Source organism: Gigantopelta aegis, chromosome 4 (assembly GCF_016097555.1).
Source record: "Gigantopelta aegis isolate Gae_Host chromosome 4, Gae_host_genome, whole genome shotgun sequence".
Taxonomy (NCBI): Eukaryota; Metazoa; Mollusca; class Gastropoda; order Neomphalida; family Peltospiridae; genus Gigantopelta; species Gigantopelta aegis.
The window spans coordinates 43,038,914-43,053,445 of record NC_054702.1 but is presented as its reverse complement, the minus strand read 5'-3'; the positions used below and the strand labels follow the sequence as shown (position 1 = coordinate 43,053,445).

Sequence of the window (14,532 nt, the reverse complement as noted above, 5' to 3'; positions counted from 1 at the left end):
GTACAAGTGAAACAATGTAGCGCATTAATTTCAGCAGTAACTAATCAGCAATACAAGTTATACAATAATTATATGATCATGTGCTAATTTCTCTTTTTAATCTGGTCGGCCGTCCGTCACAATACTGAACGTATCAACCGATTTCTAAATGCAATATAATGGCATAATTTGGCGTTTATGTTCAGCGCTGGAATCAAGATGCTATTGCAATTTTATTTTATTCCTTAGTTTCATTATCATCTAGTGTAAGTGTAATGGTCGGGTACTCGGGTCCGGGTCGAGTTTGACCCTTGAGTACTTGTGGAGGTCCTATTCTTGTGCAGCAAAAAGAAAGAAAAAACACACCATTATTTTTGTTCGCATAGTGGATCTGTTCACCTCCTTCTCTTGACATCACAGGTCTGTAGCCTATTTCACCGCATGTAAAGTTAAAGTTTGCTTTGTTTAACAACACGATTATAGCACATTGTTTAATTAATAATCGGCTATTGGATGTCAAACATTTGGTAATTCGGACTCGTAGTCAAAGGAAAACCCCTACATGTTTTCTAATGCAGCAAGGGATTTTTCTTCTTCTTCTTTTCGTTCGCTTGACGGTTACACGTTGAGACCGACTGTAACTATGAATGCCACTGTCCTCTAGATCACTTTTGGTACCGTACAGCTTCTTCTGGAGTATTGGTGTAGTTGTCCAGGCAGTGTCCCTTAGCTGCTGTAGATTTTCGCACACATATTCGGTCGTCTGTTCTGCTTGTCCACAGGAGCACATGGAAGAGGGTACCAACCTCTTATGCATATGCTGGCGCGCATGGTTCAGCCTGTTGTGTCCAGTTCTTAGTCGAGTTAGCTGGAAATAACCATCAGTTAGTTTATGAGATCTATCGAGAGATTTAATATGTGTTTTCATCTCTTCAAACATGCATATATGTTACCAAGTTATTATCCTGTTCTTTAGCTGCACTCAGTTTTGCTACTCTGTGTACATTATCATATCCAGGTATGCCACAGTGAGCAGGGATCCATTGCAAGGAAGGAAGGAAGGAAGGAAGGAAGGAAGGAAGGAAGGAAGGAAGGAAGGAAGGAAGGAAATGTTTTATTTAACGACGCAATCGACACATTTTATTTACGGTTATATGGCATCGGTATCTGCCACGAAGACAACCTGTTGGCAGTTTTTTCCATCTGGTGCTGATGATGTTGGCAGCATGAATGAGAGCCTCGACCTCTGCAGCATAGTTTGTGCATTGTTTTCCTGTATAAAAATCTGCCTCCTCCCGATATCCAGTAGAGTCCTTGATGTATATCCCAGCCCCTTAATTTTTCACAGCATTAGTTGCAGATCCATCGGTGTATACCTACGTCCATGATGTCTCTGGGTACTGTTCATCAATCATAGCTAGTGTGTCAGGGCCTACTTGTATAGTTCTCTGTGTTCTTATACATGGGGTGAAATGCTTTACTATTGTGCAGATGTTATGTTGTTCATTTGTGATTCCCAGGTTGGAATGGAGCTAATAGTACTAACTTATTGAATTTTATCTGGGAGTTGACCCTTATGTTACCTTAGGGGTGATTTCCTCTGCACAAAGGAGCTAGTTCTTTTGAGTCTGTTGCAGGAGTATTCATTCATTCTCTTGTTCATTGCATATTGTGGGAAAGTAAAGTTTGTTTTGTTTAACGACACCACTAGAGCGCATTGATCAATTAATCATCGGCTATTGGATGTCAAATGGATATTGTGGGAAAAACTTGAACTTAGTGGCTTGCATCATGAGCTTCGAATTAACACAGCAATTTAAAGTATTAAAGCTCTCGCTTGATTCGCGGTCATTTTGGGATCGATCCCCATCGGTGGGCCCATTGGGCTATTTCTCGTTTCAACCAGTGCACCACGACTGGCATACCAAAGGCCTGTCTGTGGGATGGTGCATATAAAAGATCCCTTGCTGTTAATCGAAAAGAGCAGCCCATGAAGTGGTGACAGCAGGTTTCCTCTCTCAATATCTGTGTGGTTCTTAACCATATGTCTGACGCCATATAACCGTAAATAAAATGTGTTGAGTGCATCGTTAAATAAAACATTTCCTTCCTTCATTGCAGGCTAATATTGACCTGATTATTCATTTAAGTGATTTGATGAATATTTTTATTGGCAACCCTAATTTTTTGCTGAAAAACACAGTTCCATTTATTTATTTATTTACTATTATTATTACTATTAATATTATTATTTATATATTTATTATCATTATTTATTTTTTATTTTTTTTATTTTTTATGATTATGATTATGATTATGATTTTTTTTTTTTTTTTTTTTTTTTTTTTTTTTTGGAGGGGGTATCCTGCACTGGTTTCAACCTCTTGTGTATACTGCATAACTACAGTATAGCAAATAAAAGTGTGTATATTTACTGGCAATTAATAATACTTTTTTTTAATAGTATTTGCACAATTCATCAATATAACATATAGGTCTATTGCTACCAATCAGAGCTGCTGCTGTTTTTACTCCGTAAATATTGCATCTCGAACTTTGATACGGAACTTTCTTCTTGGAAGGATTGTGGAACTGTTTTATTTAACGACGTATTCAACACATGGCGTCAGACATATGGTTAAGGACAACACATATGTTAAGAGAGGAAACCCGCTGTCTCCACTTCATGGGCTACTCTTTTCGATTAGCAGACAGGATAGTACATACCACAGCCTTTGTTATACCAGTTGTGGAACACTGGCTAGAATGAGAAATAGCCCATTGCACCGACGAGGATCGACCCTAGACCGACCGCGCATCAAGCGAACGCGTTACCACTGGGCTATGTCCAGCCCTTTCTTCTTGAGTGCAATGTAACGGGGGTGGTACATAGCCCAGTGGGATATTTTTCGTTCCAGCCAGGGCACCACGACTGATATATCAAAGGCCGTGGTATGTGCTATCCTGTGTGGGATGGTGCTACTTGCTACTAATCCTCTCAGATCACGTCAAAATGACCAAATGTTTGACATTCAACAGGCGATGATTAATAATCAATGTGCTCTAATGGTGTTGTTAAACAAAACAAACAAACTTTAGTAACCTTAGATAACAGTACTGCGTACTCACTGCGTGGGACCGACAACGGATATTATACAAGTATAGAAAATAATTATGTTTATCTTTTATTAGTGACTTACTGTTGGGGGTCACTTACCATTAATCAGTTCGTATAACTTTAACACTGAAGAACACACTGTGCATAATAACGCATTTCTTTCATTAAAATTTGCGAATGTACGGCGAATTGCTTTTTTACAATTTCGAACAACGTTTAAATTTATAACAGAATTAACTGTTGGTGTATTTGTTTGCTAAAAAGTCTTAAATATAGATATAATATATTTACTTTTTTATCAGTTATAAATTTAAGTTATCCTTTAAAACAATTTTATTATCATAGTTCAATCGAGGTGACAAGATATGTAGAAAGATTATAATAACTTGATAGTATCAATATCCGGTGTCGGTCCAATACAGTGGTAGTTATTTCCCTTAAATATGATCTTTAGCTTGTGAAGTCGACCAACCATGTTTTTGTTGCTTTTTATACTGATTTTAGTAATTTTGTTTTCTATTTTACCGCATTATTTAAACGACATTTCCCTTTTGGTATGTATTGTACGAAGGTTGGCAGTTGCCCATTATTTATAGTCCTTCTCACAGGGAATGCCTTTTTTTATACTATAGAATTTACAAATTATATAAATATTTATAAACGTGCAGACGACATTTTATCATTATCATTATCATTATGCCATCCACGTCCCAAACTGCGTTCACCTAACGACAAAAACACGAATTTGATATTTACGGAAATACTATTCTACATTTTTCGCTTACTATACGTGAAACAAAATAAATTGCAGTCAGTTAATGTAAAAAGTCAACAATGTGGACATAAAACAAATCCATTCAAGTAAACAAAAGTGAAGCACCCTCCACTACAGGAAAGAGTGCAACTATGTTCAGGCGCATGCGTTTGCAAAAAGTATCATACCAGTCATGTGCGATTGGTTATTTTCCCTTTTTAAGGTCACTATATGGAAAAAAATATGTTTTTGAAATATGTATACTGGACGAAAATTTTGTTTCATATTTATTTTAAAGGATAAATTTAATTTATCAAGCGATCTGGTCCAGTCTGCATTTTACCAAAAAGTTGATGTCAATACAGATAGGCATTACGTTCATACCAGTGAATAGATTGTAAAATATAAATTTTCAAGTGAATTGATTCATAATTAACACAATTTATACACTCAAAATTATTTACATTTGTTACGAATGGATTATAAATAATATTCACTATAGTAGAGGCATACAGATGTAGCATACCTTTCCGAATGTTAATTCATTTTCCTCCATTTCAACTCAATTTCTACAAGTCAAATGGACCCAATATCGGTAATTTTAAGGAATGAACAAAAATGACTTGGCAAAATTAAGGGGTTTACGGGTTTGTAAAGTTTTGTATTGAGATACTTACTTGTCTGAAGCTTATTGTTAATGAAAATGTTCATGAACTGTGAAGAAAAACCTCACAAATGAATGACAAGCAGACTACAACAAATCGGATGTTGATTGCACGAACCGTTCACAAGAAAACAAACCGAATGGAGTTGGAAGCATAACGCAGTTAGGTATCTTGACGATACCATCGACGTCCCAAACCACGTTTGGCTAACGACAAAAACACAAATACGACGTCACTTTGCCCCAAGCTAGAATACTGGACGCAACAAAAACAAAAGAAAATGACTTCCCCCAGTTAGCATGAATAATCACGTTTTTTCATTAACTCTAAAATTATGTGTTTTTCATTTCTTAAAGTATCTGTATGTGTTGACAGCACTCAGTTTTTTACGGTCGTCTGTGACGACCTAATATTCAGTCAGGCAACTTAATTCTATGATACTAGTTGCCTGTCAGACGACTGACTTTTTTTTACACCAAAAGGCGAGTTGTGTCGCATAATAATGTGCAGTTTCCTTGCCCACAATCGCTTTTAAACTGTCTTTGTCTAATAGTAAAACGTCAGTCAATCAGTCGAAATCACGTGGGTTTGTTTGCCACTCGGAACTCCTCGGCCGATTTTGTGAGACATCGGGGAAAATCGTAATTGGCTGAAGTATTCCGAATTGTAAACATTCCAGTGCATTCGATTGGAACCTAGAGTGCATTCGATTGAAAAATAGCTGATGTGTCGCCAAATCACAAAAATCTTAAGCAGTTAGGCCCTATGTGTACATGAGTATAACTACAAACATTTAAAAACATTATTAAAAAGTAATGTATTTTATTGTCAGACAGTACATATTACATTTTACATTGACAACATATTAATTTCAAACCTGTTGGTTGCTGTTTTATTAGAATATAAATATAACTCTATTTTGAAAACACGAATGAAATCAGGGCAACCAAATTTTTGGAGGGGCAACCTCAATGTGAACCCATACTTGCCCTCCGGGCTAGCGACCAAAATACTTAAAATTGAGCACTGGTTGGTGATCCGGGTATGCATCTTTCCAACACAAGGCTCATATTTGAGTTTAGTTCCCCTTTAAAAATTATAGAATAGAATTTAGCAGTTACAAAATGTTTTTCAATGAATAATGGATTAACTTGAAGAATACACTAAATTGTAGACACTAAATTGTAGATTCATGAAAAATAATTAACTTGACCTACGTGGCTCGTGGATTATTTTTCACAAATCTACACCTCTTCGTACATTTTCCACTACTTGATGTTTGACTTACAGATAGGAAAAACGCTGTTTAAGGTGTCTGAAAATGAGCTGAATCTGAGAGCAGAGGTCCGTGACCTGAAGAGAGAGCAAGAATCTGTTAGTGTGACAGAAGAATTTGCACGTCACATGAAGTTGAAACGGAAGATTGATAAACTCATGGCTGATGTAAAGAATTATGGTCAGCATTCTTTGGGTTAATTTGACTAATATTGTAATTCAACATTTAGTTATTATTGAAAGAGTAGGGCTGTCATGATTACAAAATTTCTTAAATGTTTCAATGGAACCTATTAAACGAAACAGTTTCAGTGGCCTAATATTTAACTAACTACTAGTGAATAAATATACATGTAATTAAAACTTCACAAAAAAAATAGTTCATAAGCCTTCCAACTTGGAATAATATCTGTTTCTAGGTTTATGGTAAATACACTACAATAATTGCATGTTTTTCTTAAATATACCTCAACTTGACAATGATCATGTAAATTAAAGTTTGACCAGTGAATTACGTGTATATTAAGTTTCTGCTTGTGATTTTTGTTCAACAAGCTTTTTTTACTCTTTGCACTCGCCTGATTTTTTTTTACCGGCGTCGTGGTTAGGCCATCGGTCTACAGACTGGTAGGTACTGGGTTCGCATCTCAGTCAAGGCATGGGATTTTTAATCCAGATACCGACTCCAAACCCTGAGTGAATGCTCCGCAAGACTCAATGGGTAGGTGTAATCCACTTGCACCGACCAGTGATCCATAACAGGTTCAACAAAGGCCATGGTTTGTGCTATTCTGCCTGTGGGAAGCGCAAATAAAAGATTCCTTGCTGCTAATCGGAAAGAGTAGCCCATGTAGTGGCGACAGCGGGTTTCCTCTCAAAATCTGTGTGGTCCTTAACCATATGTCTGACGCCATATAACCGTAAATAAAATGTGTTGAGTGCGTCGTTAAATACAACATTTCTTTCTTTTTTCCGCCTGATTTTATCGCAAGTTAAACCAAATTATTGATCTGCATAAACCGTCAAATCTTCCAGTCATTCTGAAGTCATGAACCTCGAAAACTGAATATGGTATGAATACATGTAAGTCTATCATTTCAAAGGCATATTTTATGATAGGATGTAAAAACTTGGAGAGTATTTTATTCCTGTTTATCTCAGCTATACTGTATGATTAACGTTAGTCTGTTTTGTTTAACAACATCATTAGAACACATTGATTTATTAATCATCAGCTATTGGCTGTTAAACATTTGGTAATTTTGACATATACATTTGTAGTCTAGGAAAACTGCTACATTTTTCCATTATAGGCACGGGATCTTTTATATGCTCAGTCCCAGACAGGTTAGCACATAACATGGGCTGGACTGAGAAATAGCCCACTGACTGCACATCAGTCAAACACATTACCAGTGGGCTATGTCCAACCCCTGTATGATTAAGCAAAGTAAATTAACTGTTTGATGATTTTTTTACACTATGCAGTGATTACACCATGTGGCTAGTTAGTATCAGTTTTATTGTTTAGCTTTAATCTGCCAATTGAAATAGTGACTTAATAAAATATAATAAACTAAAGTACATGTATACTGAACACCACTAAAAAACACACTAGTCAGATTTGTAGTTGTGAAAAGGATACGAGAAGAAAAAATAATACGTTGAACTGAATTTGTATAACTGGATGCATGCATTCTGGTATTCTAAAAATTGTATACATGGGATAGGGTGCATTTGCACATACAAGCGTGACTGTGCACTTCAGATGTAAAGTATTCTGTATTGTTTTTGGTTTCACTGCTCTGTCAGTAGAATACATGCCTGAGGTACTTGGGTAATAAGATAAACCCATTTAGTGGATTCATTTCTTTTCTGGGTTTTTTAGCCCTAACCAGTGTCTGGTACATGTATATCGAATGTTGTGGTAAGAGCTCTCCTTTGTGGAGGGTGCGTATAAAGCATCCCATATAAAACATTCCATATTGATAAATTATCAAGTGTTTGATTCCAGAAATCGATACCTAATTAATCAATGAGATCTAGTGATATTGTTAAACAAAACAAATTCTGTTATATTGTTTTCTTTTTTTTTTGTCAGGGAAGGAGAGATCTTCAGGTCACACAATGTTAAAGGTTGCCATCAAAGTTATCATTCACATCTTACATGTACGTTTGTTTTTCGTTGATTTTCTCTTATTTTCTTATTGCATGTTAACTTTAAACTATTAATGAAACAGAGATTGGAACTTATTTAATATGTTACAGAAAACAAGGACGGTGTTGTTTTCTCATACAGGGATCAGGATGTAGGTTAGGTTAGATTGCTTGTTTGATGTACAGGTGGTGATAGGATAAATCCCCCATCATTGGATAAACCAGTTTACATCTTACATGTATACAGTCTTTGCCATGAGCAAGATCAAGGCAAGCTGAAGATCACTCTCCTGAAATGGTGCTATCACATGAAGTTTCAAGTAAAATTCATTGCTTTTCAATCAATTTACCACTCTTGAAACTTAAATGAGAGTGTGGAGGGGAGCGAGAAAGATCACTCGCCTTTCTTGGTAAAGACTATAGTTTTTATATATATATATAATACAGTCATTTTTCAACATAGTTCCCTCCTACATTAACACACTTAGTCCAGCAGTCATGGAGCAGATGGATCCCTTCTGTGTAGAAGGCTTCATTCTGGGCCCACAGAAAGTGGTCCACAGCATTCATAACATCATCTGTGGAAAAATAATGACCTCCCAAGCTCCTTTTTCATTTTCGGGAAGAGATAGTAGTCAGAGGGAGCAGCCATGGCCACTGTGGACATGTGTGCCGGAGCATTATCCTGGTGGAAGAGCACTCCTCTTGTCAGCTTTCTACACCGAATCTGCTTGATTTTCTCCCGTAGCTGTCTCAGAAGATCAGCATAATAGCCCCCAGTGATAGTGTGACCCAACATGCTGACACCTTGGACATTTGAAGTTCGTTGTGGATGACTGCATGGATACATTCCTGGGAGATACCCAACTCAGTGGCAATGTAATGCTCCGTTACTCGTCTGTTTACCATGATGATGTCATGAATCTTGGCAATGGTCTCCTGTGTGGTGACGGTGACTGGCCTTCCCGGATGGGGGTCGTCTTCCAGACTCTCCCTGAATTCAGCAGCCCACTTCTTCACCATGCTGTATGAAGGGGCATCCTCCCCTAGTGTGACCACCATGTCTTCATGGATCTCCTTGGGTGTTAAGCCCTTGAGACCGAGGTAGCGGATTACTACACGATGGCTGATGTTATCCATATTATCAGAAACCACCGATGCTCAATGTTTAATTATCTGTAACAGAAAAACAACTCAAGTTAGTAACTTCAAACATTCTTTGTAATCTTTCAACACATTTAACAGAACTCAAATTCAGTGAAACATATGCAGCTCATGTACTTCTGCCTTAGGCCACAAACTTATCAATCACCCCTCGTATATATAGACAATAACTGGTTACTGCCTTCAGACATCGGCTTTATCCTGCGAAGGTTAGAATGGCAAATACTGTGAGAGTCTGACGAACAACATTTGCCATTTGACCTGAACAGGATAAAGCCGATACCTTAAGGCAGTAACTGGTTATTTTATTTACCCTGCAATTCTACAGGAATAGTTGGAAAATAATTATTTATTCCATTTTTGTGCACGCAAATTGAGTAGTGTCAGCCTAGCAAGCCTTTTGCAGTATGTCGTCATACACGATGCTAAAACAAATTATTTAAAGAATTCGTGTATTGAAAATCTAGTCTAAAATACTTTAGTCAAGTTGTATATTTACCAAAAATAATACATGCATTAATTAGGTTTCAGAGTATGAATATTGTATTTTTGAAGAAGAAAGAAAATAAAGAGTATGAATATTGTATTTTTGAAGAAGAAAGAAAATAAGCACTAATTAAGGCTTATAAAATAGGGATAGAAAGATCTATAATGATTCATATATCCATGTGGTACTGGCTTGAAAATTGGAAGTACAATGCTGTCATCTCATTCTTGGTATCAGTATTGCATAGACCTCTATTGTACAATTGTAAAATCAGATGAACTTAACTTACCGTAAACAAGGTGGTACAAATCGGGGGGAAGAAATTTCTTTATTTTTGTTCCGTGATGAATTGTTTTGGAAGTAGTTACATGTATGCTGTCAGATAGAAACATTTTTCTTTAGTACCCTCACCAGAAAAAAAGGTTAATATATAGAGTTTTATTGCATATGTACAGTTATTTTAATTTTATTCTATCAGGTGAATTTGTAACAAACATTATTTCATTCAACATGAAGAAATTGCTTGGTTTGCATAAATTATGTAAATTTGCTATTGAATAGTGGTTATAATTGGTTACGTTTATATAATGCTAACTTGTATGATCACAAAAACAATTTGTTCAGCTGAATTGTAAATGTTATACGGTATGTACAAATTAATATTTTCCAAAGCACTCTAGTATTCTTCCCACTTTTCTTGACAGAAATGGCTATAAAGTCATCACCATCTTGTACAATACAATAGGTTTTGCAAAATAAGTTTCCTTTAAATGTAATTTGAATTTTTTGGTCTGGTGTTGACCAGTTTTTAAGTATGCCCTTAAATCAAAACCTATGACATTCTTTAAAACAGGTTTCTCTGATTCTTATGACTAATATTTGTAAGTTTTCTTGATATTTGTGTGTGTATCTGTTTTTCTGTAACTTCAGGTGCTGATTATGCTTTACTTAGTAGTGAAGTATAGAGCTGATCCGCTGCTGTATGTTCCAACCAGCTGGGTGTTTCCTCTGCACAAGGTAGTGGCATTCCCCACAGCCTTCCCAGGTGAATATACTATTGGATAGTACTGTTATTCATTTAAAAATTGAACATGATTATTTTTTACATTCGTGCAAGTATGAACAACAAAACTGCTTTACATGGTTTGTCATGGTTCATACATGTAAGAAGAAAAGTAAAGGTGTTTTGGAAATAACAAAAATATACTACTCTTGTGTGTAATTTACAAATCAATCGGCTCAGAAATAAATAACTTGTAGTAAATTTCTTAGTATGAAAAAAAGGCGTTCCTGTGGGACGGACTATAAATACAGAAATAAACTTGATGTAACAGTTTGAAAAAAACTCATAAGTATAGAAAATACAGAAAACATAAGCAATTTTTGTATTATGTTAAAATATTTATGTCTTATTATTTTTTTTTCTCTTTGTTTTAAGGTGGAGTTGGAATTGCTTGTTGGATTGTTGCTTGCAACACCATGGTGCACCGAGTGAAGAGAATAATTGAACCATAATGTAGTGGTCAGGATGTTCAGTGTTCAGATCCTGGTTGAATATCATTTCATTTCAACTTATTTTCGTGCTTATATCCAATTAAGATTCAAGCACGCTGTCCTGGGCACACACCTCACCTATCTGGGCTATCTGTCCAGGACAGTGGGTTACTTGTAGTGATTAGTGAGAGAGATAAAAGTGTAGTGGTCTTACACCTACCCATTGAGTCGTTAAAACTCGCTCTGGGTGGGAGCCGGTACCAGACTGCAAACCCAGTACCTACCAGCCTTATGTCTAATGGCTTAACCATGGCATCATTGATGCCGGTTGAATATCAAGTATGAAGCGATGATTACCGATTCATGGACAGAGATAATGAGAACAGCCAAATGACAATTATAATGACGTCCATTAAAAACACATCACACAATTTTCAGTTGTTACTGCTAATGCATGTGTGAGGTTTTTATAAAACACATAATATAACCCTAACCCATGTATACAATTTTAGGTTTATTCATCCAGTTATAAAAAACCCAGTTAAATGTATTGTTTAGTGGATAACTACATGTATGTTGTAATGGACCATTTGTGGATGTTAATGTTGATTTTACTGTTGTAAATTGAGTTGTACCCGCAAGGCATAGCGATGACAGTATAATAAATGTATGTTTCAAGTCATCCGCCGTATAAAATAATTATACAGCAAGCAAATAATTAAAATATACACTTTTATAACATTGTCTAATACAACTGTTGCTCCTAATTTTGTTTTCGTATTTTATTGCTTTTGTTAACAACAATGCCAACCATTATTACCGATTTTACTTTTTCGAATACTCATCACAACTGGTGATTGATAACGAAAATTCATAATTCGGCATAGTTGCTGTTACTTCCTTCCACATTTCTGTTAGCATCATACACGTGACATCACATACACATTTATAAACAGTATTTACGTCATAAAATTTAAAGGAATTTGCACTTTGTTTCAGAAAAGATTCAACACTGAAATTTCAAAGTACATATGTGCAACTAAACAGCGAGAAGTAGCATATAATAGGCTGTTTGGGGATCCCCAATATTTTCAACCCATTAATGCTGGTTTTACTGCCACAAAGGAATTTGATTAGCCAATCATTTTTCACATTAAATGCAGAGTGAATTAGAATATATCCTATTATTTTTGTGGGGCAGGATTTAGCTCGCTTGATTGTTTTTTTTCTCGTTCCAACCAGTGCACCACAACTGGACAAAGGCCGTGGTATGTACTTTCCTGTCTGTGAAAAAGTGCATATAAAAGATCCCATTCTGCATTAGAAAAATTGTAGCGGGTTTCCTCTTGTGTCTTTTTGTCAGAATGATCAAATGTTTGACATCCAATAACCAATGATTAATTAATCAATGTGCTCCAGTGGTGTGGTTACAAAACAAACTATACTTTATTATCATTGTATAATTTTTACAACTACACACTGGTGTGCTTTGAATGGAGTTCAGTATATATACATGTATGTTGTTTTAAAGGTTAATGGATCACTCTCCTGTGTTTTATAAATCCTCTTCTCGTTGGGACCTGCTTCATTGGTGCTGACATTTTTCATTGGTGTATTATTAACAGTTGAATCATTTCAAAAGTTAGTTGGATAATGTGGTTTGCTTGATCAGTATTGTAATTATATTCTGTTGAGGAAGTTTTTGAGTACTGTTAAAAAACCTGTTATTAGCAGATCTAGTTGCTAATATATGTGAGGTTATTGGTTGAAATACAACCATTCAAACTAATATTCCTCACAAAAAGGATTTCCATAGTACTTTGAATTTCGGTAGGAGGGTGTGAACACCCCCAGCACAGTCACCCTGGATCTGAACCTGAAATGGGGAAGTGCATATATAGAACGTATGCGGGCAATCTGAAATTAGCTCCACTATTACATATGGATCTAACAGCAGCCCGTTGGAGCTCATGTCCAGTTGACCTTTTATTCGACCAATAAAAACCTTACTTGCAAAATCTTGCCAGTGATTTGAAAATAATTTGAAAACATTCGGGATTATGCCGAGGGTATACAAAATGTTTCGGGTGAATTACGAAGTATGCCAGAAACTAATTTCAATATAAAATCATTATATAAAATTTGTTTTGAGATAAAAAAAACCAAACCGTGATGGTATAGCCATAAAATCTGTTTATACTAGTATACAATCCAGACTTTATTACTGAACTTTTGCCCCTGTTTTTTCAATGTTGAAATAGACCAACAAGTTCGCCTATTGCATAAATAGTCTTGCCTTATATTTTTAGAATTTGTATACTCCCAAATAATGCTATAGAAGGCGAAGTGTAATTAGTCGATATTTACATTGTTATTTATAGATGAAATGTCACCTGGACATGGGAGTTCACGCAATGCTGTTAGATCTACTGGTAGACAAGTAGAGCTAATTTTAATCAGATTGGTATGCGGGGTGGTGGGTTTCTCGTTTTGATCACATCTCAGGCAGCACATTTTAAACTAGGGATATTCTGTGTAGTAAGATGGTTATTTCAAAATTGATTATGGGAGAGAAATATTGAGGGGAAAAGAGAGACGAACAGACAGGATCAACAGTACATACAACAGTCTTAGCCTTTAAATGTACCAGTTCAATGTGGGACATTGGTTGGGATGAGAAAACCACTGGCCATAAGTCTGGGGAAATTCCAGACGAGGCAAGCGCCTTGTCTGCCTCATGCTGGCTATGCCATTGGAATGACCGTTGCTAGAGCCCATTCAATAATTACTGATATGTAACACCTTCCCCACATAACATAACGTTCTGCAACACTTAAGATTACTTGGTCCGGCAGAGAAATACGATTTTTCTCAAAAGTCTAAATTGGGGTATTAACCTTTTTTTTTACTATTATCATTGTTGATTATATTTAAGGACATATCCGAGAACAGATTTCCTACAGATGACACAACATCACTTTTCGGCATTTTGAAGTATATTGCTTCAAACCACCCTCCTGTTCCCAATGTTTTATTTTATTTTTTAAAAAACGTTTAATATTTTAAAACCTATTTTATTTCCCTCACTGGTAATACAATGTCATGATCCCAGGTATTTGTTTTAATCTATAATATAATATGCAAGGCCGTTTTAACAAGGTTGTCATCGTTCTGATTATTTTCCTCTTTTAATTTGCACTGCCGACAACCTTCTTTGTACTTACCAATGCCAAATTTTGTAAGGATCTTTTTGCGCTTTGATCCAGTTGAGGGCGGGACGTAGTCCCGTGGTAAAGCGCTCGCTTGATGCACAGTCAGTTTGGGATCGATCCCTGTCGGTGGGACCATTGGGCTATTTCTCGTTCCAGCCAGTGCACCACGACTGGTATGTCAAAGGCCGTGGTATGTGCTATCCTGTCTGGGATGGTGCATATAAAAT

General features: G+C 36.1%; 1 protein-coding gene across 1 annotated transcript; it reads left to right on the top strand.

Annotated features, from left to right (window-relative positions):
* Positions 1 to 3,517: 3,517 nt before the first annotated feature.
* Positions 3,518 to 11,209, top strand: LOC121370581 (guided entry of tail-anchored proteins factor 1-like). The gene is made up of 5 exons (XM_041495898.1): positions 3,518 to 3,651; positions 5,807 to 5,972; positions 7,893 to 7,960; positions 10,530 to 10,644; positions 11,038 to 11,209. Exons 1-5 carry the CDS (start codon positions 3,571 to 3,573, stop codon positions 11,112 to 11,114), a joined length of 507 nt encoding a protein of 168 aa, XP_041351832.1. The 5' UTR covers positions 3,518 to 3,570; the 3' UTR covers positions 11,115 to 11,209.
* Positions 11,210 to 14,532: the final 3,323 nt, after the last annotated feature.